Source organism: Scylla paramamosain, chromosome 23 (genome assembly GCF_035594125.1).
Source record: "Scylla paramamosain isolate STU-SP2022 chromosome 23, ASM3559412v1, whole genome shotgun sequence".
Classification (NCBI taxonomy): domain Eukaryota; kingdom Metazoa; phylum Arthropoda; class Malacostraca; order Decapoda; family Portunidae; genus Scylla; species Scylla paramamosain.
The window spans coordinates 16468131-16495770 of record NC_087173.1 but is presented as its reverse complement, the minus strand read 5'-3'; the positions used below and the strand labels follow the sequence as shown (position 1 = coordinate 16495770).

The following is a 27640-nucleotide window of genomic DNA, read 5'->3' as shown; positions in this document are numbered from 1 at the left end:
TTTTATTTATTTATTTATTATTTATTTATTTATTTTGCGGTAATCTAACAGGGTATGAAAGAATACAGTGTTTCTACATATGGGCCAGGTAGGAAAAAATAGCAATGGTGTAGGGCGCAGACTATTTATTTTTATTTTTTTATTTATTGTTTCTTATGTCTACTTTATATGCATTTTACTTTGTTTGTTTTTATTTATCCATTCGTTCATTCATACATTTATCTTATTTTATTTATTTGTTCTTTCTTGATTATGAAGGCACAGAAACGAATGACGAAATAGAAAGTTATAGTGTATCTCTAAACGTAACCATTTTCTTTAACGTAAGGAAGAAAATTAAAATGTGTATGGGTAACCCAACAAACTTTTCTAAACACGGTATTGATTTTGAGGGACCAGTGGGAGGCCCAAGCATTTGTTCTTACACCAATCATCTTTGAATTTTGAGTCTAGAAAACATATACGAGGTGTTATTTACCTTTAAAAAGTCCGAATTGAAGCCAAATAATTATTTGGTGTAATCTGTATGGAAACTAAACACACGAAATAATATACTATACTCCTATTTAGCTTCCTGTAATATAGACACGTAAATTACTAAATAGTTTACTCTAACATCTAACACCTCAATATTAATTTAATACCCTCTAAGGAACCCAACAACACCTTTGTCCCAAGTAACCCCTAAAAGCTGTGAAAACTATACACTCGCTGAATTAATGACTAGACAACTGCTTGTATGTCCCTATAGATAAACACATTGCTAAATAGTTCACATTAAATATTTCTAGCATCAGTCTAATTTGCTCTATGAACACCTTTGCCCTAGGTAGCCCCTAGCACTGTCTGGGTCAAGGAAGGCAAGGCTAGACAACCAAAATACAACACAGTTTGAGGCGAGGAGGACAAAACGAGACTCGAGAACCAGAACACAACACAACACAACACAGACTGAAGCAGGGATAACACAACACAACACAACACAGACTGAGGCGAGGAGGATAAAAAAAATCAGACAACCACAACACAACACAAAGACTGAAGCGAGGACAACACAACACCACACATTTCTGGAAAACGTAACAGCAAGCACACACTGAGAGATGACTAAAGCCCTCTTCACGTGTGGACAGTTCGTGTGGTGAGAGAAATAAGCCATTGGAGTGAAATATGTGGTAGTGATAAGTCTGGATGGGCTGAGAGGAGGGCGTGAGGGAGGTGGTGGTGGTGCTGGTGCTGGTGGCGAATTGAAGCAACAGAAGCGGTGAGTTCTTATTATTTGTTTATTCGTGTTTTATTTTTATTTTTATTATTATTACCAGAGAGAGAGAGAGGGGAAGGTCCTCCATATAAAATTTTCTCTTAGCATTTATTCTGTTCGTCCTTTTTCCTAACTCACATTCAATTATATTCTATTATACTTTAGTCTTTCTTGTTCACCATTAGTCTTGTCCTATTCCATTCACTTTTCCTCTTTCTTCTTCCGTTCACTATTACTATCGTCTTCCTTCGCTCGTTCAGGTTAGAAAACAATAAATAGTGGAGAAAGGTAAAGGGAAGGATGTATAATATGTAATGAATAACAAGGAAACGATGTACAGCAACCCATGTATTGCTTATCCAGCGGTTTATACACTGAAAATAAAATAATGCATGCAGATAAGAAAAATAATAAAATAATAGATAATGAAAGATGAAGTTAAGGACGAATAATAATGCAAAAATAAATAATAAAGACTTTAGCAGCTCGTATATTACTTTCGCAGTAGCTTATACATTAAAATTCTACACATTCACTGCAGAAAAAAATAATAATAATGGAAGATAAGGGGAAGGCTGTTTATGTAACAAACTTTATACTGTTGGTCAGCATTTGGTTATATATTAAAAGAAAGGATGAAGAGCATGTCGGCCGAGGATTGTCAGATATAAAAGTGGACGGGAAAAGATAGACAGAAAATACCTGAAAATTTGTGTAAATATGTAAAAGCTAGCCCAGGACAAATAAAAACTAACATACTTGAAAAAAAAGTGGGAAATATGTAAAAAATAACACAAAAAAAAAATCGATGCAAGAAAATATAACTAAAAACACCAGAAATAAATTAAAACTATCCCCCATAAAAAAAAATGTAAAAATAAATATTCACAAAAAGTCACAAATATAAAAAATAGCCCTCAAAAAAATCACAAACTATGAAACTTCCCCCCAAAATAAGGAAACCTAACTCATTTATTAGTAAGCATAAGATAAAACACTACAACAGCACCCGGAATTAATTGGAGGCCGCGGGTTGGTTACTGAGAGGCGGCGCGGGGTAGAAAACCCTGTCCTTTATTCCCCGAAGCATGACGCTACCCAATGGTGACGGCAGCTCCCTCATGGAGGATTCTGGAGATGAACTTGTGAGTGTGGGAGTATAAATAGTGTTAGGGAGGAGGGAAGCACTGGCAAGGGTGATTAGGGAGAAGGGAGGGAAGCACTGGCAAGGGCGATTAACGCAGAATGGAGGGTGCCCGTGTGTATCTTTCGAGGTTAACTATTGGGTTTTGTGGTTGCGGTTAGTTAGTTCAGGTACAGTTAGGGTGATTAGTAAAGGGAAGGTGATTAAGTTGCGGAGGGTAATTAGAGAGTGGAGGGCCTTGGTTTGATATCTTATTGAGGTTAACTAATCGGTTTTGTGGTTACGGTAAGTTTGGTTTGGTTAGGAGTTGGAAGTCGATGGAAGGTAAAGTAAAGGGGAATTGATTAAGTTATGGAAGGTTGTTAGGGAACGGAGGGTTTTGGTTTGTTTGTCTTTTGAGGTTAACTATTTGGCTTAGGGTTGTGGTAAGTCAGATTTGGTTCAGTTTATTAAGTTAGAGAGGGTGTTTAGCAAAGGGCTGGTTAAGGAACAGTGTTGTGGGTTGTGTATGCAGTGGATCTCAAGCAGGGTCGCTGGGTAATATTTGGTGGGTTGCTGGGACACACAAATGGCTTGACCCTTAAACGCATTATGTTGACTGAGCTGAAATTATTATTATTTTTTTTCTTTTTTCACTGCCAGGTGGCTGTCTCACCCCCCTCCGTCCCCGTCTCTGTGATGCTAACCTGTGTGTGTGTATGTTTGTGTGTGTGTGTGTGTGTGTGTGTGCGTGTGTGTGTGTTTGCATGCATGTGCGTACGTGCATGGTTGGTTTGCTTGAGTGAGGTTAGGTTAAGTTAGGTGGCTAAGTTAGTATTGAAATTATGTGAGCATTTTTGGTAAAATTTCACTTTCACTAGTTTCTCTGTTCCAGACAACACTTTCTGATTGTGTTTTGAATTAATCTGCTTGTTGTTTTGGTCAAATCATTACTTTTTATTTTTATCCCTTTGAGCCCTCAACCCTGCAGAAACTGATGACTTGTGGTAAAAATGAAAAGCAGACTAACACAAAACAAACTGATATTTACCAGAAAAAAATATTTTGATCCTCACAAATAAGTAACACAGCAGTAACCCTCACTCTCAATGTTCCCCCCAAGAAGACTGGCTGCTGCTCACCCGTGGTTACCAGCCAGCTGTCACCACCACCACCACCACCACCTAACCTAATCTAACCTAATGAAACTAATTCAACCTAACCTAACCTCACCTAGCCTAACCAAACTAACCTAACCTAACCTAACCTAACCAAACTAACCTAATCTAATCTTATTTGTGGTACCTTTTACATACATGACACACAAGTTATGTAGCATAGTGTTAGGAAAAGTGGCATTGCTGTATCCACACCTGGCTGCCACTTCAGAATGATATTACTATTGGTTTGGCTAAGTTAGGTTATGTCAAGTTTAGATAGACCTTGTTCATTAATTTCACTGCTGATCTTTTCACTGAGTAGATCTTGACTTGAAAGGGCAACACCTCTTCACCTGTCACCTCTTGCTGTCACCTCCACCTGTCACCTCCATCTTCCATCTGTCACCTCAATGTCACCTCCCACTTGTCACCTCCTGATGTCATTTCCTGATGTCCCCTTGCCCTTCAGGACGACACTTCCAGTGTTGGCAGTGGCTCCAACGCCGACAACTCCCGCAGTGGCACCCCGACCCTGCGCAGGAAGGGAAGGAAGAACCGCGGCCGCAAGAAGGTTCCTCCCCCTCTCAGGATGGGCTACAAGTTTGGGTGTGTTGCCAGAGTATTCCTACAAACTGCACTGCATGGCTTTCTTTGTTTGGTTCATGGTTTTCTTGAGTAGTTTCTATTGTTTTAGCTTTTATACTTAAAGTTAGTATTAAGAAACAGGGATAAATAGAGGGATTGGTATAAATTTGTACCATAAGGGTAAAATAATGCAGTTTAACAGGCCAAATACCCAGTCCCCATTTTTTCATTATTTTCTTTTTTTTCTTTTCTTTTTTCTTTTTTCTTTTTCTTTTATTTATTTATTTATTTTTTGCATGATTCGTTTTACATGGTGCCTGAAAGTCCCTCTGTATCTTGAGAACTGAGAGGCACCTGTACCTGTCAGTGAAGTGATTGCTCCTGCACTAATGATTAAGGAACAAAATAACTACAGTAATTACATCTATCATGACCCTCGGCAGGTGCTACTTGAAGGAAGACCACGGCCAGCCCATCTTTGGTGCTCAGTTCAACCAGCACTTGCGAGATGGCCAGCCCCTCGTGTTTGCTACAGCTGGCAACAACAGAGTGTCCGTGTACCAGTGCATGGAAGATGGGTCCATCAAGCTGCTTCAGTGCTACAGTGACCCTGACGTAGGTGCTGGTGTGGTCAGCTGACATGCCACTCTTCCACTGTGTTTGTTTATGTCAAGTGTTAAGTTGCCTGATATGCCAAAAATCTGCTCATTGTCCGGTGCAGTGATCCAGACTCGGGTGCAGGTGTAGTCATCTAACGTGCCACTCTTCCATTGTGTTGAGCATTTCTTGCATTTTCAATTTTAAATCATCTGATCTAAGACTACTCTTGATGTAGATGCAGCCATGGTCAGGTAACATGTCACTCTTACTCCTACTGTGTTTTGTGTTTCTGTCAGACTTGAGTCCTTTGATCTAAGACTACTTATTGTCAGATTTTGTTATAGGATCATTGGGAGATTTTTTTCATTATTTTTTAATTAATGAATTAATTTGTTTTCTGTAAGAGCAGCAGTGACCAAGGCCAGTCACTTCCTGCCTATCTTTCCCATTCCTTTCTGCTATCCTTGTATCTCTTGGCCAGCCCACCTTTTACTCTGTACAGTGTGTTTTTTACTAATCACTTTCAGCCTTTCTTTACCTCATCCCTTTCACTCGGCTTGCAATGTGTGTCTTTCTTCCAGTCAATTCCTGCCTGTCTTTCTCATCCCTCTCTGCTACCCTAGTATCTCCGAGCCTCCTCACCTTCCTTTCTTCACATCACATTCACCTTCCTGTCTTGCCTTCACAGCCGGAGGAGAATTTCTACACAGTGGCCTGGAGCTACGACACGGAGACTGGCCGTCCCATCCTGGCTGCTGCTGGGTCCCGGGGTGTCATCCGCATCTTCTCCCTGGCCACCATGCAGTCCATCAAGCACTTCATTGGTGAGTGTGGAGTGTGATTAAATTAATACATTCAAATACCAGTCCTCTTAATTTGTACCTCTTCACTTTTTACTGATTGGTCACATTTCTTTTATATATTTGCACTTTTAGTGATTCTTAGTGTGTTTTCTTAATCTGAGCACAAGCCAAGATGAATTTTGGACTTGTATTACAGTTCTCATCTCTCTATCATCCAGATAATCCTCTATCCATTCCAGCAGTCTTCTTCCAATATTTCCACAATTTTTTATCTTCCATAGCAATCTTCGGTGTGGTACTTTGTCAAACACTTTCTTCAAGTCTAATTCCTCCACACCTGGCTGCCCAGCAGCTCGACATCATGCATTACTGACAGTGTAGTGTTACAACTACCCTTGAATAAAAATGACAATAAGTTCATGAAGCATGATCTTCCCCTCCTAAATCCAAACTGACAATTTACCAAATCTTTATCTCCCTCCAAGTATTCTATCCATCTTTCCTTTATTGTTCTTTCACATAGTTTTCCTACAACACTAGTCAAGGACACTGGATTTTCCTTATTTCCTCTTTTGTATATTGGTGCAATATTTTCTCTCTTCCAGTCTTTGGTACTCTTCCCTGTGATAGTGATGTCACCACTAAACTGAATTTTATCAGCTAGTTGTTCTCTACATTCCTTCAATATCCAGTTTGATACTTCATCTGGACTAGTTACTTTATTTACTTCAAGTTCTTCCATCATCTTAAGTATTTCTTCATAACTGACTGGGACTGTACATGTTCATTTATACACTTATCTATTGTATCTCTTTCATAGTTTTTTTTCTCTCCATTCTTATTATCTCAATGTACTTGTTTCTAGTATCAGTACATTTTTCCCATCTGCTCTCAGTTTTCCTCTTCCATCTGTTCCAAGCATTTGACTTACCATTTCTAGCTGCTTTTCATTTTGTATTGAACCATTCTTTACCCTTTCTACATCTTGCTTCTCCTCTAGGTTCAAATTTCTCCACAGCAGAATTAGATATCCTTATAAATTCATCCCATTTTTCCCGAACATCTTCTGTGTCTTCAAAGTCTTTCCAGTCCATGGCAACAAAGTACTTTCTTAATTTTTTAAAGTCAGCTTTACTATATTTAAATCTTACCTTATAATTTTCATCAATGATTGCATTTTCATTTTTCAAATTAAATTCCATCAACACGTGATCACTTTTACCTAGAGGGCTATTATAGTGTATAGTTTCAATAATTTCTGTGTCCTTGATAAACACTGAATCAAGTCTTGATGGTTTATCTCTTCCACTAAATCTGTATCACTATCAACTCATTGAGTCATCAAGTTTTCCACTGCCCAGTTTAATAGTTTATTACTCTGAGCTCTCACTTCCAGTAGTTGTTAGTGTCTCCCATTTTATCTCCTTACAGTTAAAATCACCAACAATAACTATATCATTACTTTCCATCACTATCTTTTCAAGATAGTGATAAGTTGTGTGTGTGTCTGTGTTTGTGCAGTTCATCAAGCATGTCATTTGTGAGTGTGACAGGATTGGTTGTGTTTTATTTTAATTTTTATTTTGTTTTATTTATTTTTTTCATTTATTTATTTATTTATTTTTTTTTTTTTTTATGTAGGAAGGACACTGGCCAAGGGCAACAAAAATCCAATAAAAAAAATGCCCACTGAAATGCCAGTCCCATAAAAGGGTCAAAGCAGTAGTCAAAAATTGATGAATAAGTGTCTTGAAACCTCCCTCTTGAAGGAATTCAAGTCATAGGAAGTGGAAATACAGAAGCAGGCAGGGAGTTCCAGTGTTTACCAGAGAAATGGATGAATGATTGAGAATACTGGTTAACTCTTGCATTAGAGAGGTGGACAGAATAGGGGTGAGAGAAAGAAGAAAGTCTTGTGCAGCAAGGCCACAGGAGGAGGGGAGGCATGCAGTTAGCAAGATCAGAAGAGCAGCTAGCATGAAAATAGCGGTAGAAGACAGCTAGAGATGCAACATTGCAGCGGTGAGAGAGAGGCTGAAGACAGTCAGTTAGAGGAGAGGAGTTGATGAGACTAAAAGCTTTTGACTCAACCCTGTCTAGAAGAGCAGTATGAGTGGAACCTCCAGACATGTGAACCATATGGATGGAAAAGGCCCTTTTACAGAGTAACAGCTGGGGGGGTGAGAAAAATTGGCGGAGAAGTTTCAGAACACTTCATAGGAGCTGTTTTAGGTAGGTGCGAGGTGAAATGTGAAGTTTCCAGTTCAGATTATGTGTAAAGGACAGACTGAGGATGTTCAGTGTAGAAGAGGGGGGACAGTTGAGTGTCATTGAAGAAGAGGGGATAGTTGTCTGGAAGGTTGTGTCGAGTTGATAGATAGAGGAATTGAGTTTTTGAGGCATTGAACAATACCAAGTTTGCTCTGCCCCAGTCAGAAATTTTAGAAAGATCAGAAGTCAAGCGTTCTGTGGCTTCCCTGTGTGAAATGTTTACCTCCTGAAGGATTGGATGTCTATGAAATGATGTGGGAAAGTGCAGAGTGGTATCATCAGCATAGGAGTGGATAGGACAAGAAGTTTGGTTTAGAAGATCATTAATGAATAATAAGAAGAGAGTGGGTGACAGGACAGAACCCTGAGGAACACCACTGTTAATAGATTTAGGAGAAGAACAGTGACCATCTACCACAGCAGCAATTGAACAGTCAGAAAGGAAACTTGAGATGAAGTTACAGAGAGAAGGATAGAAGCCGTAGGAGGGTAGTTTGGAAATCAAAGCTTTGTGCCAGACTCTATCAAAAGCTTTTGATATGTCCAAGGCAACAGCAAAAGTTTCACCAAAATCTCTAAAACAGGATGACCAAGACTCAGTAAGGAAAGCCAGAAGTTCACCAGTAGAGCGGCCTTGATGGAACCCATACTGGCCATCAGATAGAAGGTTGTAAAGTGATAGATGTTTAAGAATCTTCCTGTTGAGGATTGATTAAAAAAAAACTTTAGATAGGCAGGAAATTAAAGCAATAGGACAGTAGTTTGAGGGATTAGAACAGTCACCCTTTTTAGGAACAGGCTGAATGTAGGCAAACTTCCAGCAAGAAGGAAAGGTAGATGTTGACAGACAGAGTTGAAAGAGTTTGACTAGGCAAGGTGCAAGCACGGAGGCACAGTTTCGGAGAACAATAGGAGTGACCCCATCAGGTCCATAAGCCTTCAGAGGTTTAGGCCAGCAAGGGCATGGAAAACATCATTGCAAAGAATTTTAATAGGTAGCATGAAATAGTCAGAAGGTGGAGGAGAGGGAGGAACAAGCCCAGAATTGTCCAAGGTAGAGTTTTTAGCAAAGGTTTGAACAAAGAGTTCAGCTTTAGAAATAGATGTGATAGCAGTGGTGCCATCTGGTTGAAATAAAGGAGGGAAAGAAGAAGAAGCAAAGTTATTGGAAATATTTTTGGCTAGGTGGCAGAAGTCATGAGGGGAGTTAGATCTTGAAAGGTTTTGACACTTTCTGTTAATGAAGGAGTTTTTGGCTAGTTGTAGAACAGACTTGGCATGGTTCCAGGCAAAAATATAAAGTGCATGAGATTCTGGTGATGGAAGGCTCAAGTACCTTTTGTGGGCCACCTCTCTATCATGTATAGCACGAGAACAAGCTGTGTTAAACCAAGGTTTGGAAGGTTTAGGTTGAGAAAAAGAGTGAGGAATGTACGCCTCCATGCCAGATACTATCACCTCTGTTATGGCCTCAGCACACAAAGACGGGTCTCTGACATGGAAGCAATAGTCATTCCAAGAAAAATCAGCAAAATACCTCCTCAGGTCCCCCCAATTAGCAGAGGCAAAACGCCAGAGGCACCTTCGCTTAGGGGGATTCTGAGGAGGGATTGGAGTGATAGGGCAAGATACAGATATGAGATTGTGATCGGAGGAGCTCAATGGAGAAGAAAAGGTGACAGTATAAGCAGAGGGATTAGAGGTCAGGAAAAGATCAAGAATGTTGGCCGTATCTCCAAGACGGTCAGGAATACGAGTAGGGTGTTGCACCAATTGCTCTAGGTCATGGAGGATAGCAAAGTTGAAGGCTAGTTCATCAGGATAGTCAGTGAAGGGAGAGGAAAGCCAAAGCTGGTGGTGAACATTGAAGTCTCCAAGAATGGAGATCTCTGCAAAAGGGAAGAGAGTCAGAATGTGCTCCATTTTGGAAGTCAAGTAGTCAAAGAATTTCTTACAGTCAGAGGAGTTATGTGAAAGGTATACAGCACAGATAAATGTTGTTTGAGAGTGACTCTGTAGTCGTAGCCAGATGGTGGAAAACTCAGAAGATTTAAGAGCGTGGGCACAAGAGCAAGTTAAGTCATTGTGCACATAAACGCAACATCCAGCTGTGGATTGAAAATGAGGATAGAGAAAGTAGGAGGGAACAGAAAGGGGGCTACTGTCAGTTGCCTCAGCCACCTGAGTTTCAGTGAGGAAAAGAAGATGAGGTTTAGAAGAGGAGAGGTGGTGTTCTACAGATTGAAAATTAGATCTTAGACTGCAAATGTTGCAGAAGTTAATGAAGAAAAAGTTGAGGGGGTGTCAAGACACTCAGTGTCATCGACAGAAAGGCAGGCCGACCTGGGGACATTTATGGTCCCCTCCCCAGATGGGGACTCTGAGGCTGGTGTAGGAGTCGCCATGATGATTTTGAAATTTTTGAGTGAAGGGTGTGTTATTAGGTGCTTGTAGTTTTGTGTGGAGGAAGAGAGTTGTCTTTAGAGGGCAGGCTGTGACTGACCCCTTGTGTTGTGAGACACAAAGGGAAACGTTCAGTGAGGTTTTATTTTTTATTTTTTTATTTATTTAATTATCATTATTATTATTATTATTATTATTATTATTGTTGTTGTTGTTGTTGTTGTTGTTGTTGTTGTTGTTATTATTACATTATTATTATTATTATTGTTATTATTTATTTATTTTTTTTTTTTTTATTTATTTTTTTTTTTATTATTATTATTTTATTTAATTATTTTTTTTACTGTATACTTGTCTTTATAAGAGTAGAGATTTCCTGCCAACCACCATTCACATTGTGCTGCAGTACTTCCTGTCTCCTCACTGTCAGGGAGGTGTCACAGAAACAAGAAAGCTGGAGGCAACAAAGGGATATACAAACAGGAGATTTGGAAATGCCTTTAGACTTTTTATATCAGTCTTTTTCTTAATACAGATAATCCATGAGGCCATCATGCTAAGGGGGTGAATGATGTGTGTATGAATGTGTGGTGCTTTGTGTGGGCCAACCTGTGTGGGAATGCTGGCCTGGTATAGAGATAGTAGAGATAGATGGATTTTCTTGATATGAACACAGTATCAAGTATGGAATTCCTCTTCCTGTGCAGGTCATGGAAATGCCATTAATGAACTGAAGTTCCACCCACGGGACCCCAACCTGCTGCTCTCTGTCAGCAAGGACCACGCACTGCGCATGTGGAACATCCGCACTGACATCCTGGTGGCCACCTTTGGAGGCGTGGAGGCACACAGGGATGAGGTGCTCAGTGCCGTGAGTGTCTCTTGCACTTTGTATTAGTCTTTATTGTTGATGAGGCAACATTTAACACTGCCCCTTTCCACAAGCAGCTGATGGGTCTAAGAGTAAGAATGTGTGGTGCTTTGTCTGATACACCCAGTGTGAGATTGTGGCCTGGTATACAGATAGATAATTATGTTTTCATGAAGGGATTTACAAAAGGTGAAAGCTGCAATGTACATGGGGAACCCTTTCCTTAAGCAGCTTATTTTATATCCTGTTGATTTTTCAATCCCTGGTATTAATAACAGAAAGTTTAAGCTTTAAAACATGATAACAATGATGAATGTGAGTCATTTAGTTTTGATAATTGATACTGTCATCTTCCAGAACTTTGTAAGTGATTGAGGAGTTATTTTTGCACATTTATTGCTGCTTTATGAGACTTGTAAGTGCAAACTACATTAATGTGTTATCTATATCAATTTCTGATTGTATGTACAGTTTGGAGTGTAGTAAGGTTGTCTGTGAAACTGTCTCTTTCCTTTCCTCCACTAGGGCTAAGAGTGTGAATCGTGTGTGTGTGTGTGTGTGTAATAATAATAATAATAATAAACGGTTTATTATTTAGGCAGTTAACAAACTGAAAATGTACAGAGGGGGTGGGGAAATACTTAACATTAATCCTAAAGGTAAGTCTAATCTAGAAGGGACTATTGATTGATGGCTCGCACCATGGTGGGAATCGCACTGAGTCTGTACCGGCCCGTGCGCGGCGCCTTTAGGGGCGTTTTCTTGTTGTGATGTCTGGTGGCACGGACCAGGCGAAGCACGTCAGGCGGCAGCATGTTTCTGAGACGTGGATGATGCAGTAGTCCCCTTCCAAACTTCTCCAGAGCCTCTCGGTGCCTGGTTGATAGTCTGGACAGACTCAAGGTGGTCAGGGCTTCTTCATAGGTGGTGTAGGCAGGGCCAAGGATGACCCTGCATGCCCTTTTCTGCACACTCTCTAGCTGTAGCTGTTGAGTGTGTGTGAGGGAGGAGGACCACACTAGGGAGGCGTACATGAGTTTGGGGAGGATGAAGGTGAGGTACACCCCCCTTAACTCATCTGTCGGCGTCCCCAGCGACCTGAGTCTGCGCAGCATTTACAGCCTGTATGTAGCTGATCTTATGGTGCTGGTGACATGCTACTTCCAGGTCAGCTGGTCATCCACCATGACTCCAAGAAGCTTGGCACATCGGACCACCTGGAGGGGGTGAGGGCCCACTGTGAGCTGGGGAGGGGGCACTGGTACAGAGGAGGTACAGAAATGCATTACCACAGTTTTGCTGTGGTTGATGGTCATCCTGCTCTCCTCCGTCCACATCTGCAGTTGCTCCAGAATTGCTTGCAGTGGCAAGTAGTCCGGGTTCTTGGTGGAAACTGGGACGCCCACTGTGCAGTCGTCCACATACTTCCAGTGATGGGGGGTGTCAGTGAGGGCATCGTTAATGAGGAGGAGGAAGCATAGAGGACCCATCTTGGTCCCCTGGGGGACCCCACATGTCAGCTGTTGGAAATTAGAGACAGAGCCCTCATAGCAAACGGCCTGATGCCTCCCTGTGAGGAAGTCGGCTAGCCACACTACCAGGTTAGGAGGGAGACCTAGACTTACTGCCTTGCTGATGACAACAGTGTGATCAACAAGATCAAAGGCTTTTTTGAAGTCCACAAAAGCAACAGCTAGAGAGGTGTTTCGCTTGTCCAGGTGGCTGTGGATGAATTCAAGGAAGCTGGTCAGGTAATGGGAGGTGGAGGTGGCTTTAATATTTCCAAATTGTCTGATGCCCACGGTATTACAAATTTTGGTGTAGGCCCAGTCATACACAAAATCTTCACAAATAAGGCTAGGGATGGGGGTGATAGAGACTGGCCTGAGGTCATTGAGTGACTGTGGACTGGAAGTTTTGGGGATGGGGGTGACGTAAGATGTCTTCCAGTCCTCAGGGCAAGAGTGCTGGGAGAGTGAGGCGTTTATTATGGAGCATAGCGGTGTTGCTAGCTCTACAGCAAATTCCTTGTAAATTTTTATAGGAAGGTCAGTGGGTGTGGTGGATCTTGGTTTGAATTTGAGTATTCTCTTAAAAACATCCACTGCCTGGACAATGGGGGGAGGGGAGGGAGCGGGAAGATAGGCAGGAAGCGGAGTGGTGTGGAGGGGAGGGAAGGTTTGACAGATAGCAGCAAAATGATCGTTCATCTCCTGAGCCACAAGATTAACAGGAAGGTGTGAGATGCAAGGAAGAGATGAAGTGTGCTTTTGTAGGCCACACAAAGCTTTGATCTTAGCGTACCACTGTCTGTTGTTGGTCAGCTTGAGGTGGTGTATCTTGTCTGGGTAATAGCTTGCCTTTGCAGTCTTAATCTCCCTGATCGCTCTGTTTCTTAGTTTCCTGTATAGGACCGGGCAGGAGTGGAACGCCCAGGTCCGCTGACACATGAGGCTTTTAATGCAGGGTGTCATCCAGGGGGCATCAGACAGGTGCGCTGTGACGCTCTTGGCTGGGAAGTAGCAGTGGAAGGCTTCTGTGGTGGTGGTGGCGACTTAATTTTGCCATTTTAAGTGGACATCCTCCACATCCAGCACCTCGGTCCACAGGTGTTGTGTCACCCACTGCCCATACTCCCTCATGGCTGAGTCAGGCATGGGGTGGTGGGTCCTGGTGACAGCTGACTGGGGGGGTCGAGGTGGTGGGTGTGGGTGTCCACAGTATGGAGAGGTGGGTGCTCCGTCCCATGGGAGGCAGCGGCTTGGGGGGCGAGTATTGCTGGCCCAGGTCTGTCAGTATAAGGTCGAGGATGGCTTGCTGGTGGGTGGGGAAGTCCATGACCTGGGTGAGGTGTAGCTGGTGTAGGATATCGTTGATATCTGATCTGTTAAAGTCCCCACAGATGACCAGCTTGGCGGTAGGATACCTCACCCTCAGGGCATCAGCAGTGTCGATGATGTGAGCGGTGAGTAACTGTGCTGTGGTGGCTCGTGGGGGGTGGTAGACGACGCACACGATGATGGAGGCCGTGTTGCTGGGATGGCAGGGGGGCATAACTCTCACCCACAGGGCCTCCTCACCGGCAGGAATATCGACAGGGAGGTGTGAGGGGCTGAGGGCAGAGCGGCAGAAAACGGCCACTTCCCCCTCCGCCCCCCTGCGTCCTGTCCTGAGGTGATGGTAGAGCTGGTAGTCCTGCATCATGCACACCTCAGGAATAATCTGCCACGCCTCAGTAACCGCCACAATGTCCACACAAGTAGAACTCACCGTCGCAATCAACTCTTCCATCTTGTTGGCCAGAGACGTCGCATTAAATAAGCGGAGGGAGGGAAGACTATACCACACACACGGCACTTCAAAGTGTTTGTATTCCCTCTTCTCCATCCTGCGGTCTTCTCTGGCACTGGAGGTCACTACCTTGATGGGACGCACCACACTTTTACCTCCTCTCGATCCTCAGTTCCGAAATAGTTTCAAGGTCTTAAGGCACTGTATCACGATGGGCGGCGGGTAACTGGATCCTCGCCTACGACGCAGGAGATAGTTGCGTTCGTACGTTTGCACTGAAGCACACGTTATTCTTCTTTATGTGTTGACATGCACTCGCTAATTGTGTTCACAAGTACAACAATCCCACCAGGGCGAGCCTAAAACTAAAAGCTAAAAGTTGAAAACAGAAAAAACTGAGGTCACTATCACTAGGGGGCGGGGAAGGGCAACAAGCTGGCCGAGGCTGCTCGAGAGCGCCTAAGGTCACACGTTCTGCCCGTGTGAGTTCAAGATGGTGTGTGTGTGTGTTGCTTTGTCTGGGCCACCCTCTGTGGGATTGCCAGTCTGGTATGTAGATAGATAAGTATGCAGTTTTTTCATCTGCATCCATCAGCTGCAGAGTTCCCTTGCTTACAATTCATCCTTCATCATAAGTCACACACTCTTCCATGAATCACCTTGTAATTTGAGCTCAAAACATCAAATTATTCTTCCATCTTTCACCAGAGTTTGTTCCCACACAGGATCACAACTTCCAGGATTCTTTCATAGATCCTATCCCTCCATCATACTTCATTATGGTGAGACATTCAGACAAGTTCGGGGTGGAAGTTAAAAGAGAGAGAGAGAGAGAAACAGAGACAGAGTTCCCCTGAAGCACCCAAGAGTGAAACTGCTTGGGAATAAACTCACCCCCTAATACCTATCTGCATTTCTTTACCTTCACTTTCACTTCGTTCTGTTAACATCATTTAGGTTCCTTAATTTGAGCTTCTGGTTGTGTCCTCTCCTGAACCAGTCTGATTGTTGAAGTGTTGCATAAGAAGCCTTTCCCCCCCCCCTCCCTTTACCTTTGTGTCCAGGATACAGAGACATTTACTCCCTAACCTTTGTGTCAAGGAGGATACAGAGGCATTTACTTCCTTACCTTTGTGTGATACTTCATCCCTCACCTTTTTGTCAAGCATTAAAGAGGCACTTCATCCTTCTCAGGACATTGAGGTGGAGGGGACGTGCATTGTATCTTGTGGAATGGACCACTCGCTGAAGATCTGGAAGCTCACCACAGACCTCATGCTGTCCACCATCAACCAGTCATACACCTTCAACCCGAGCCGCTCTGTTCTTCCATTCCCGACCGTCCAGCAGAACTTCCCAGACTTCTCCACTCGGGACATCCACCGCAATTATGTGGACTGTGTGCGCTGGTTGGGGCGGTTCATCCTCTCCAAGGTGAGGGAGAATATTTCTGCTTTGTATGGGACTCTTTCACTGGTGCTTGTAATTAACGTATTTATCTGTTTATCTATTCCTTCATTTTTAGTAAGAAGTACCCTGCATCTGCTGTGGTCTCAAGACTGGAGTAGGTGCAGGATAGAGAACAATCTCATTATGAAGGGATAATGGTAAACCAGTGTGTGCTGTGGAGCCTTGCAGTGGATGTATGTGGCCAGCTGTGCTATACCTAAGCTCCTGGGGTGTAGTAGGGTGGGCCATGAGACTGTCCCTTTCCATCGGGAGCCAATAGGAGTAAGTGTGTGTGTGTGTGTGTGTGTGTGTGTGTGTGTGTGTTTGTTTACCTAGTTGTGGTTTACAGGAGGAGGAGTCTAAGCTCATGCTGTCCTGTCTCACTATCTACTCATCCAGTTTTTCTTTAAAATCATATGCAGTTATTGCATTTACTACTTCTTTTTGCAGCTCATTCCAGATTCCTGCAGTCCTTTGCAGGAAATTGTTCTCCTTAATATCCCTTCTACATACATCCTTCATCTTCTCCTCATGCCCTCTTGTGCTTCTAAAGTCTCTCACCACCAAATCACTCTGGTCCAATTTTTCATAGCCCAACAAAATCTGATACAAGGCAATCAGGTCACCTCTCTCTGTTTTCTCTTCCAAGGTGGGCAGGTTTAGTTTCTTTAGTCTATGTGTTTGTGTGTTTTGTCAGAGCTACCCCATATGGACTTGGCAGCATGGTATATAGAGATTTTTTATACATTTATTTATTTATTTATTTATTTATTTATTTATTTTAATATTTTTTTCAGATATTCTGGCTAGGAGCAACAAAAACAGAGAAAAGGCCCACTGTTGATGCTAGTCCTAAAATAGAATAGTTCAAAAGAATATCCAAAGTTATGAGAAGTGTCCTGGTTATGTTGCAGTGTGCTGCTTGTCATTATTATGAAGAACAATACATCCTTTCTAGGCTGCTTGATTATACAACTCTAAACTAGTGGAAGATTACAGGATAGAAGAGTGAAAGACTCCTCCCCACCCATCCACTCCACCTTTAAAAAGTATTATTACCATTATTATGTGTAGTATAATGGTTCACCAAACTGTCCTTTTTCACCAGGAGCCAACAGGGCTAAGAGTGTGAATGATGTGTGTATGTGAGTGTGTAGTACTTTGTCTGGGCCACTGTATGTGGGATTGCCAGCCTGGTATATAGATAGATGGATTATTTTGTGGTTTGCTCCTTTCCTCATTAAGTTGTGTTTGTGCAGAGTTGTGAAAACACCATTGTGTGCTGGAAGCCTGGTTTGCTCAACCAGACTGAACTGAAGCACAACGACACCAATGTCACCATCATCCACAAGTTTGACTACAAGGAGTGTGAGATCTGGTTCATGAGGTTTGCCCTCGACTACTGGCAGAAGGTAATTAAACACCTTTCAGTTTGGCTGTCAGTTTCTCCCTTGCATTTCTCTATATAGGCTTCAGTTCCTTTCTTTGGATTTTTGCTTTGAGATGAACATGGATTAATTAATTAGTCTTGTTGTTCCACCATTGGCATTTGAAACCTGAATATTTTGACATTACTGTCATCCTTAATTGATTTCTTTTGTGTACTTTTCCTCTTGGTTCACTTACCTCCCATCAATTATTTTTATTTGTAGAATTAATTGGGGCCTGTCCACACAGGCAGTGCTGGATGGTCACTGCTTGTTGAGTGTATTTCTCTCCCCTCCTCAACAGTGTTACCAGATGAAGCACATCCCAGCTGGCTTCATGCTAAAGGACAGATCTAGCAGGCTGTGTCTTCACCAAAGTGTGTTGGACATGCCTGTGGTGTTCCCCATATTGCTGGATACGTTGGCAGGTGGTTGACAGGTTGGGGCAGGTCATATCATTCATTTGCCAGCTGCAGGCATGGGTTGCCCACTGATTCACCCATCAAAGCTATGGAAATATTTTGAGTGTATTTCATTTGAGAGTGATAGTGAAGACAAGCTTGTCTTTCAGTTTGATAATGTTAACTGAAGGCTTGCTTCCTGTGACCGCTGTGAATGTGTAGATGGGAAGGATGTGTTCTGCCATTAAACGACAAGCATGGATATTTTGATAGTTTGTTTTGTTCTTTTCTGCTTATGGCATTATATCCATATCTGTTGACCATCCTCCCTCTAAATTTGTATATTGTTATGGGGTCTTTTATAGGGAGAGGCCACCATCCAATTGTGTGGAGAAGTCTTTATAGTTTGTCTGGGAAATGGGGATGTGATAATGGTCACTTACTCCCTGGCCTGCAGGAAAGCTAATGTTGAGGTGGGCACATGACAATCGAAGGGTCAGAATGTGGTATTTTACAAAACTGGGCACTAAATGTTTGTACAGTTTCTAGAAATAATTCCTGAACAACATTTTCCTTGACACAAAGGATTTAAATGCCTGGCGTTTTTTTTTTTTTTTTTTTTTTATGTAGGAAGGGCACTGGCCAAGGGCAACAAAAATCTAATAAAAAAAATGCCCACTGAAATGCCAGTCCCATAAAAGGGTGAAAGCAGTGGTCAAAAATTGATGAATAAGTGTCTTGAAACCTCCCTCTTGAAGGAATTCAAGTCATAGGAAGGTGGAAATACAGAAGCAGGCAGGGAGTTCCAGAGTTTACCAGAGAAAGGGATGAATGATTGAGAATACTGGTTAACTCTTGCGTTAGAGAGGTGGACAGAATAGGGGTGAGAGAAAGAAGAAAGTCTTGTGCAGCGAGGCCGTGGAAGGAGGGGAGGCATGCAGTTAGCAAGATCAGAAGAGCAGTTAGCATGAAAATAGCGGTAGAAGACGGCTAGATATGCAACATTGCGGCAGTGAGAGAGAGGCTGAAGACAGTCATTTAGAGGAGAGGAGTTGATGAGACGAAAAGCTTTTGATTCCACCCTGTCTAGAAGAGCAGTATGAGTGGAAACCCCCAGACATGTGAAGCATACTCCATACATGGATGGATAAGGCCCTTGTACAGAGTTAGCAGCTGGGTGGGTAAGAAAAACTGGCGGAGACGTCTCAGAACACCTAACTTCATAGATGCTGTTTTAGCTAGACATGAGATGTGAAGTTTCCAGTTCAGATTATAAGTAAAGGACAGACCGAGGATGTTCAGTGTAGAAGAGGGGGACAGTTGAGTGTCATTGAAGAAGAAGGGATAGTTGTCTGGAAGGTTGTGTCGAGTTGATAGATGGAGGAATTGAGTTTTTGAGGCATTGAACAATACCAAGTTTGCTCTGCCCCAATCAGAAATTTTAGAAAGATCAGAAGTCAGGCGTTCTGTGGCTTCCCTGCATGATATGTTTACCTCCTGAAGGGTTGGATGTCTATGAAAAGACGTGGAAAAGTGCTGGGTGGTATCATCAGCGTAGGAGTGGATAGGACAAGAAGTTTGGTTTAGAAGATCATTAATGAATAATAAGAAGAGAGTGGGTGACAGGACAGAACCCTGAGGAACACCACTGTTAATAGATTTAGGAGAAGAACAGTGACCGTCTATCTACCACAGCAGCAATAGAATGGTCAGAAAGGAAACTTGAGATGAAGTTACAGAGAGAAGGATAGAAGCCGTAGGAGGGTAGTTTTGAAATCGAAGCTTTGTGCCAGACTCTATCAAAAGCTTTTGATATTTCCAAGGCAACAGCAAAAGTTTCACCAAAATCTCTAAAAGAGGATGACCAAGACTCAGTAAGGAAAGCCAGAAGATCACCAGTAGAGTGGCCTTGACGGAACCCATACTGGTGATCAGATAGAAGGTTGTGAAGTAATAGATGTTTAAGAATCTTCCTGTTGAGGATAGATTCAAAAACTTTAGATAGGCAGGAAATTAAAGCAATAGGACAGTAGTTTGAGGGAGTAGAACGGTCACCCTTTTTAGGAACAGGTTGAATGTAGGCAAACTTCCAGCAAGAAGGAAAGGTAGATGTTGACAGACAGAGCTGAAAGAGTTTGACTAGGCAAGGTGCAAGCACGGAGGCACAGTTTCGGAGAACAATAGGAGGGACCCCATCAGGTCCATAAGCCTTCTGAAGGTTTAGGCCAGCGAGGGCATGGAAAACATCATTGCGAAGAATTTTAATACGTGGCATGAAGTAGTCAGAGGGTAGAGAGGGAGGAACAAGCCCAGAATCGTCCAAGGTAGAGTTTTTAGCAAAGGTTTGAGCAAAGAGTTCAGCTTTAGAAATAGATGTGATAGCAGTGGTGCCATCTGGTTGAAATAGAGGAGGGAAAGAAGAAGGAGCAAAGTTATTGGAGATGTTTTTGGCTAGATGCCAGAAATCACGATGGGAGTTAGATCTTGAAAGGTTTTGACATTTTCTGTTAATGAAGGAGTTTTTGGCTAGTTGGAGAACAGACTTGGCATGGTTCCGGGCAGAAATATAAAGTGCATGAGATTCTGGTGATGGAAGGCTTAAGTACCTTTTGTGAGCCACCTCTCTATCATGTATAGCACGAGAACAAGCTGTGTTAAAACAAGGTTTGGAAGGTTTAAGACGAGAAAAAGAGTGAGGAATGTTTGCCTCCATGCCAGACACTATCACCTCTGTTATGCATTCAGCACACAAAGACGGGTCTCTGACACGGAAGCAGTAGTCATTCTAAGGAAAATCAGCAAAATACCTCCTCAGGTCCCCCCAACTAGCAGAGGTAAAATGCCAGAGGCACCTTCGCTTAGGGGGATCCTGAGGAGGGATTGGAGTGATAGGACAAGATAAAGATATGAGATTGTGATCAGAGGAGCCCAATGGAGAAGAAAGGGTGACAGCATAAGCAGAAGGATTAGAGGTCAGGAAAAGGTCAAGAATGTTGGGCGTATCTCCAAGACGGTCTGGAATACGAGTAGGGTGTTGCACCAATTGCTCTAGGTCATGGAGGATAGCAAAGTTGTAGGCTAGTTCATCAGGATGGTCAGTGAAGGGAGAGGAAAGCCAAAGCTGGTGGTGAACATTGAAGTCTCCAAGAATGGAGATCTCAGCAAAAGTGAAGAGGGTCAGAATGTGCTCCACTTTGGAAGTTAAGTAGTCAAAGAATTTCTTATAGTCAGAGGAGTTAGGTGAGAGGTATACAGCACAGATAAATTTAGTATGAGAGTGACTGTAGTCGTAGCCAGATGGTGGAAAACTCGGAAGATTCAAGGGCGTGGGCACAAGAGCAGGTTAAGTCATTGCGCACATACACGTAGCATCCAGCTTTGGATCGAAAATGAGGATAGAGAAAGTAGGAGGGAACAGAAAAGGGGCTACTGTCAGTTGCCTCAGACACCTGAGTTTCAGTGAGGAAAAGAAGATGAGGTTTAGAAGAGGAGAGGTGGTGTTCTACAGATTGAAAATTAGATCTTAGACCGCGAATATTGCAGAAGTTAATGAAGAAAAAGTTGAGGGGGGTGTCAAGACACTTAGGGTCGTCGACAGAAAGGCAGTCCGGCCTGGGGACATTTATGGTCCCCTCCCCAGATGGGGACTCCGAGGCTGGTGTAGGAGTCGCCATGATCATTTTAAAATTTTTGAGTGAAGGGTGTGTGTGTTATTAGGTGCTTGTAGTTTTGTGTGGAGGAAGAGAGTTGTCTTTAGAGGGCAGGCTGTGACTGCCCCCTTGTGTTGTGAGACACAAAGGGAAATGTTCAGTGAGGTCACAGCTGGGTTTAATGATAAGTTCACAGCACCCCCTGAACAGTGCTTTAGACCTCACTGGGAGTAATTATCGTTTCGGCAGGTGTCTACTGCCTCCTCCTGCCAAGGGAGGACTCTAAAGATCCCATTTAAAGTTTAAAGGGCTCTAAAGATCCCATCCCACGGGAAGGAGTGGGGCAAGTGGGGACCTACTTAATGTGGAACAAAGGTGAATTTTCACTTGAATCTCACTTCACCAGAGCCCATGCAGTAGGCTGTGTGAGGAATGGAGAGCATCAGTGAGTGGATAGTGCAAATCAGTCACCTGCCAAATTTCAGAGTGGGAGACTATGCCTATGAGCTCCTGTATTTTCATTGATTCTGGCTCCTGGTATCCTGTTTGTTACATTTCCCTTGTGTTTTCCTTCATTACATTCCTAAAGGTAACAAAAGGAAGGGAATAGTGATTAGAAGGCCAAGAAACAACATATGAAAAAGAACACCACCTTCACATGACACTCCACCGTTGCCCCTCCTCCTCCTCCTCCTCCTCCTCCTCCTCCTCCTCCTCCTCCTCCTCCTCCTCCTCCTCCTCCTCCTCCACATCTTCATGACATCACACTTACAGCCACATCCACACCCCTTCCACCATTTCATCAACATCATCTTCAATAAAAAAGTTGAATTTTGGTGCTCAAATTAACCATATCCACATTGCACTACATCAGGGTGTTGCGGCAGAGATGAAGCCTGTGTACCAGCATCTGATGAAGAAAGAGAAGACACGCACTTTTTTCTAAAATAAACACCTTTCGTTTGAGAACCACCTTCAGTGAAGTTTCATATAAACAAACAGCAAAGTTGCAAAAAATATAACTTTCTGAAGGAGGCATCAGTGTGACTGATTGAAGTTATTCCTTTACATAAAGCACTTATGACTGAAATATTCTGATGATTTGTAGGACACTTTATCTCTATGATAATGGCTAAGATATATGAAAATCACTCAAATTGGTGATGAAATAAGACAATTACATTCTTAACTTTAAAATGCTCATATCTTTGTTCAGTAGATTACAATATATTTTAAAATCTAAAATCTGTCATACTTCAAGGAGTCTATTTGGGGATGTTGCTTTTACTAGCACCTAGTACCCAATGAATAGATGTTGTGGAAAATATAAATGATTTAAGAGTAATAAGGAGAAACAGTGACAAAAAAACTCACTTTTATGAACAGGAAACTGGATGCAGGTAATATAAAGACATGCCGGCTTTCCATTGTATAAGTGAAAAATTTCAAAATGCTTTGTGTAGGGTGCAAGGCATATCAAAGGACTGTTCACAGCCAAGGTAGGAAAATAGTTGGTTAAATATTAATGTTACTGTGTAATTTGAAGTACAGTAAAATCCCTCTCATCCGGCATTCGAGTATCCGGCAGCTTCAAGTATCTGGCACATTTTTCCCCGAGCCTTAAAATCAATAAAAAATCAATGTGTACTGTACTCATAAAATTGATTAAAATTCCCGCGCGAGGCAGACTTTGTCTCCTCGCCACCTGAGCGCACTGCTTCGCGCCACCCGCGGCCCACTGCACTGTGTTTACTCAGTGACTCAGTCCTGCGTGTGCACTGTTTATCGCCTGACGCCTTCATCATGCCTAAAGTTGTAGAAAAGAGGAAGCGTGTTGTGCTTACACTTAAGCAGCTGATCAGATCAGCTGCTGATTAAGATCAGCTGATCTTTGTTATGGTAAGATGCGTGAGTGTAGGGTGGTGATTGTGGACATAATTTCACTTCTATTCAAGTATCTGGCAATATTCAAGTATCCGGCATGTCGGCAGTCCTGTTGATGCCGGATAAGAGGGATTTTACTATATTGTTATACATATCACATATGTGTATGTACATGCATATGTATACAGGGACAGTAGGGTACACAACAGGGAACAGGATTCGTTCCAATGTAGCGTTTGTGATGGCAAAGGTGCATTATGGCAACTGAAGGACCTATGGAAAAAAATTCATTGGTTCCAGGGAACTAGAAAATAATATAAAAAAATTCCACAATTTTCAAAAAAATACATCAAAATAATCACATTTGCATTACTGCATTTGAGATAACACAACAAATATATACAGTACCCTCTCGAGTTTCACGCCCAGTCCTAAATTCTTACCATCCCAAGTTTCGCACATTATCATCCTGAGTGTTGCACTGCTAGGTCACATTACCTACTGTCAGGGTCACACAGGGACATACAGTAAACCCCTATAAGTTGGAGCCGTTTTCTCTCTCTCTCTCTCTCTCTCTCTCTCTCTCTCTCTCTCTCTCTCTCTCTCTCTCTCTCTCTCTCTCTCTCTCTCTCTCTCTCTCTCTCTCTCTCTCTCTCTCTCTCTCTCTCTCTCTCTCTCTCTCTCTCTCTCTCTCTCTCTCTCTCTCTCTCTCTCTCTCTCTCTCTCTCTCTCTCTCTCTCTCTCTCTCTCTCTCTCTCTCTCTCTCTCTCTCTCTCTCTCTCTCTCTCTCTCTCTCTCTCTCTCTCTCTCTCTCTCTCTCTCTCTCTCTCTCTCTCTCTCTCTCTCTCTCTCTCTCTCTCTCTCTCTCTCTCTCTCTCTCTCTCTCTCTCTCTCTCTCTCTCTCTCTCTCTCTCTCTCTCTCTCTCTCTCTCTCTCTCTCTCTCTCTCTCTCTCTCTCTCTGATTGCTATGTAGAAGGAGATCGAGAATGAAAATTGAATTACATATAGAGAGTGAGAAAGGACATAAAATAAAGGAGGGGAAAGAGACTGATAAGGGGGAGGGGAGGTGATGGAGGGAGGTTTGAGACAAGACAAAAGAAGGAAGAGGAAAGGATAAAAGATAGAAAGGGATAGGTGCCGGATAGGTGAGCAGCAGCTCACACAGCTGGTGAGTTAGTCTTGCGAGTTTCAGTTCGTCATTCCAATTAAATTTTTGATAAAATTTCAGTGCTCGCACAAATGGCAAGCTTGTCTTTCTAGTTTTGGTTCATTAATTTTTGGTTTAAATTCCACTGCTTGCACAAGTGGCGAGTTTGTTGTGGCAGTTTTGGTCTGTTATTCCAATTAAATATTTGTTAAAATTTCAGTATGTTATTGTAGTTGTACATTATAATGACTGTGCATTGTCACGTACTCTGCTGGACATACATCGTTCTTGCTCACGCAAAATGTTGGCAACGTAAATGCCTATTTACCTGCAGCAAAGTTTCAGCACTTGACTCCGAATACTTTAAGTAGACGCTTCAAGGTGTCACACATTCCCCGAAGGCATGGATGAACACAGTGCATCTGTCTCTTCAAAAACCTTATTCCAAGGAGATTCAGGATTGGTAACATTAATCAACCTCACAGGTGATGGCCGTGGGGAACCAGCTGGGCCGCACCTACGTCTGGGACCTTGACATCTCAGACCCCTCCCAGGCGCGCTGCTCTACGCTGACGCACCCCAAGTGTGTGGCACCCATCCGCCAGACAGCCTTCTCCCGCAACGGCAACATTCTCATCACCGTGTGTGACGACGCCACCATATGGCGCTGGGACAGAGTGGAGCAGCAAATGCCGCAGCAGCACACTCCACAGCAGCAGCAAACACAACAGTAAGGGGATGTATATTGGTTTTTATACAGTTTGTAATTTTAACTTAACATTTATTCCTTGACTTTGCCAAGTGTATTTTACAAAAAGGCAAAGTTTTTAATGCTAAGATATTTTTGTACTCTTGTAAATATATACAAATAGATTTAAGAAGGTCTTTTATACAATTATCCTGTGCATTGCAGTTGCTATGTAAGAAAATCAGTGTGTGAAAACTCGCTATTCTCTTAGGAAACTTAAAATTTTATGCTGAACAATGAATTGTGACAAATTCAGGTGTAAAATAAAATAAATAGTTTGATAGAAAATATTTTATTTTGGATTTTAATTCAACATTAAGTTGTTTTGCTGTACAGATTCACTTTGGCCTAAAATAATTCCTCAGTCCTTGTTCATTGTGCACTGGTGTTGTGTTGGTGATGTGATAAGTAGCTCTATGCTTGACACTGAGACCAGTGGGCACCAGGCAGCACCAGCATAGTGATGGTCTCTTATATTCAATGAAACTGATCTAGATATGTTTTTAGAGAACATCAGCCAGAAAGCTTAAAACAAAACCAACTTCTGGCACTCCCCAAGTGAACTCGGTAGCATTTTTTCTTACCCTGAGAATGGTTTGTTTATCAAGACAGTTTTTGCTGCACTTAAAAAGAAACCCTGACATCAAACACTGGTTTGGACTGTGAAAGTTTCTTGCAAGTAGCTGGCAACTAATTGCATTCTGTATAAGAGATGGTAACAAGTAATGATGATAGACCATGAGGTTCACCGACTAAAGAAAAGTGGGAAAATTTATCCATTGGATTGAACAATAACATGCCCTTAGAGGTAGTTCACATAACAATCTGAAGAGACAGCAGGTCATACCAGTGCCATATGGGTGCTGTCCACCAGTAACTAGAAAACAAAGACTGAGGCCAAACACTTATGGGAAGCATTGAAAGAGTCTAAAAAGAAAAAGAAAAAAATAAAGAAACAGAGTGCAACTCAAAGAATTTCAAGACTACTAAATATTTCTAAATATTGAAGAAAGTATGTATTAGACTTACTATTACTTGGGTATTCTAAAAATGGCTAAAAATTACACTTCTGTATAGAGCACGTCAATTTCTTGTTACAGGATACTTTTACATAAAATGTGTATGTACAACTAACATTAATACTGATGGTTAAAAATGTTAGTGTTACCTTAGTCAAGGCAATAAGTTGTGCAAAAGGTAGTAGAAAGTTTAGCAAAAATATACCCAAAATATGCAAGCTCCACAGTTCATAGTCTTGAAACAAACTACATGCACTAACTACTTAAATGTCCTAACTAATACTAATGCCCTAACAGAGATGTCTGCATATAAATCCTGCAGCTTAAAATATCCTGTTGAGTAATCTCTTATAAAAACATAATTTGAAGCTTTATCACATGTTGGGGTTATATAAACATCACAGACAAGAACACTAAGAAATGTCCTGAGACTTTAACAAATGAAGGAGTAAAGGCACAGTATGTACTGGTTCCTTACAGTACTCAGAGCACAGACATCCCAACACACGCACACACACACACACACACACACACACACATAAAGTATAGAGAATAAATAGCTGCAAACATCTGAATATTAAAAAAAATTATGTACACAGTTTACATGTTTTAAGACAAAGAGAGCAAGTAGAGAGGGAAAGTAGACAGACAGAAAGATGTATAGGGGGACTATATAGTGTGTGTGTGTGTGTGTGTGTGTATATAATATATATATATATATATATATATATATATATATATATATATATATATATATATATATATATATATATATATATATATATATATATATATAATTTCAAGAGAGGAAGAGAAAGACAAAACAGAGAGAAAGACACATAAGGGAGTATAACTTATGTGGTACAAGTTTGCTCTTAGAGGATTCCTTTGTCACATTTGTGTTCATGACCATCACTTCTACCTAATAATTTCAACATGGAAAGAACTGTTTGGCAAGTGCTTCACAATTTCAACATGGAAAGAAGTGGTTTGGCAAGTGCTTCCTTCTCTCAAGAGGCGTCCACAGGCGAGTCCAGGGCGTCATGTCACTCCTCCGTCAGGTTGTCTGGCTTCACCACACTCACAGAGTACAGGACCTTCTTGGAGCGCATGTAGCTGAACTCATTGTCAAACGTTACCACATCTGCAAACACAACACTGCTGTCACAAAACCTGCTGCCAAGGCTTGCCTGTTGTGCGTGAACTGTGTGCAGTAAGATTTATTATTTTGTGTTTGGGAAGTATTGGATGTCCATCACCTTTATACTGAGAAAGGCTTCATTAAATTGTCATTGAAACCATATACAACATAACTTAAAAATACTGAAGAACTGAATACTATAGTAACAACAAAGTTATCAAAGGTTATTAGCTTTAGAAAATAATAAAATATTTACTTTGATCATAACAAATGCCCAACATCTGGTAAAGTGTAAAAGAAAGTAAATCTAATGAACCAAGAATTTAGTGGACAAAATTTTCACTCCTTGCATCCACAGCAAGTTTGCTTTTCCAATCAAGACAGACAAAACCTGCCTTATGAAAC

The 27640-nt window shown here is 42.0% G+C and overlaps 2 protein-coding genes across 5 annotated transcripts in view; one reads left to right on the top strand and one right to left on the bottom strand.

Annotated features, from left to right (window-relative positions):
- The first annotated feature begins 849 nt into the window (after positions 1-849).
- On the top strand, positions 850-25363 carry LOC135112286 (polycomb protein EED-like). Of its 4 annotated transcripts, none has more exons than XM_064026589.1 (9): positions 2252-2406; positions 4014-4150; positions 4573-4744; positions 5418-5553; positions 10914-11077; positions 15563-15802; positions 17077-17229; positions 17549-17672; positions 24813-25002. In XM_064026589.1, exons 1-9 carry the CDS (start codon positions 2350-2352, stop codon positions 24860-24862), a joined length of 1233 nt encoding a protein of 410 aa, XP_063882659.1. In that variant the 5' UTR covers positions 2252-2349; the 3' UTR covers positions 24863-25002. The 4 variants fall into 4 exon arrangements, with proteins under 4 accessions (XP_063882662.1, XP_063882659.1, XP_063882660.1 ...); XM_064026590.1 differs by having other exon boundaries at positions 17549-17683; positions 24813-24950; XM_064026592.1 differs by lacking the exons at positions 2252-2406; positions 17549-17672 and adding an exon at positions 850-1264 and having other exon boundaries at positions 24813-25363.
- The window catches only part of LOC135112287 (SEC14-like protein 2), a 31558-nt gene continuing 29269 nt past the window's right edge, over positions 25352-27640 (bottom strand). The window contains exon 10 of the mRNA XM_064026593.1: positions 25352-27238. Within this exon, the coding sequence (XP_063882663.1) occupies positions 27141-27238 (98 nt within the window). The 3' untranslated portion in view covers positions 25352-27140. The remainder of the gene's footprint in view (positions 27239-27640) is intronic.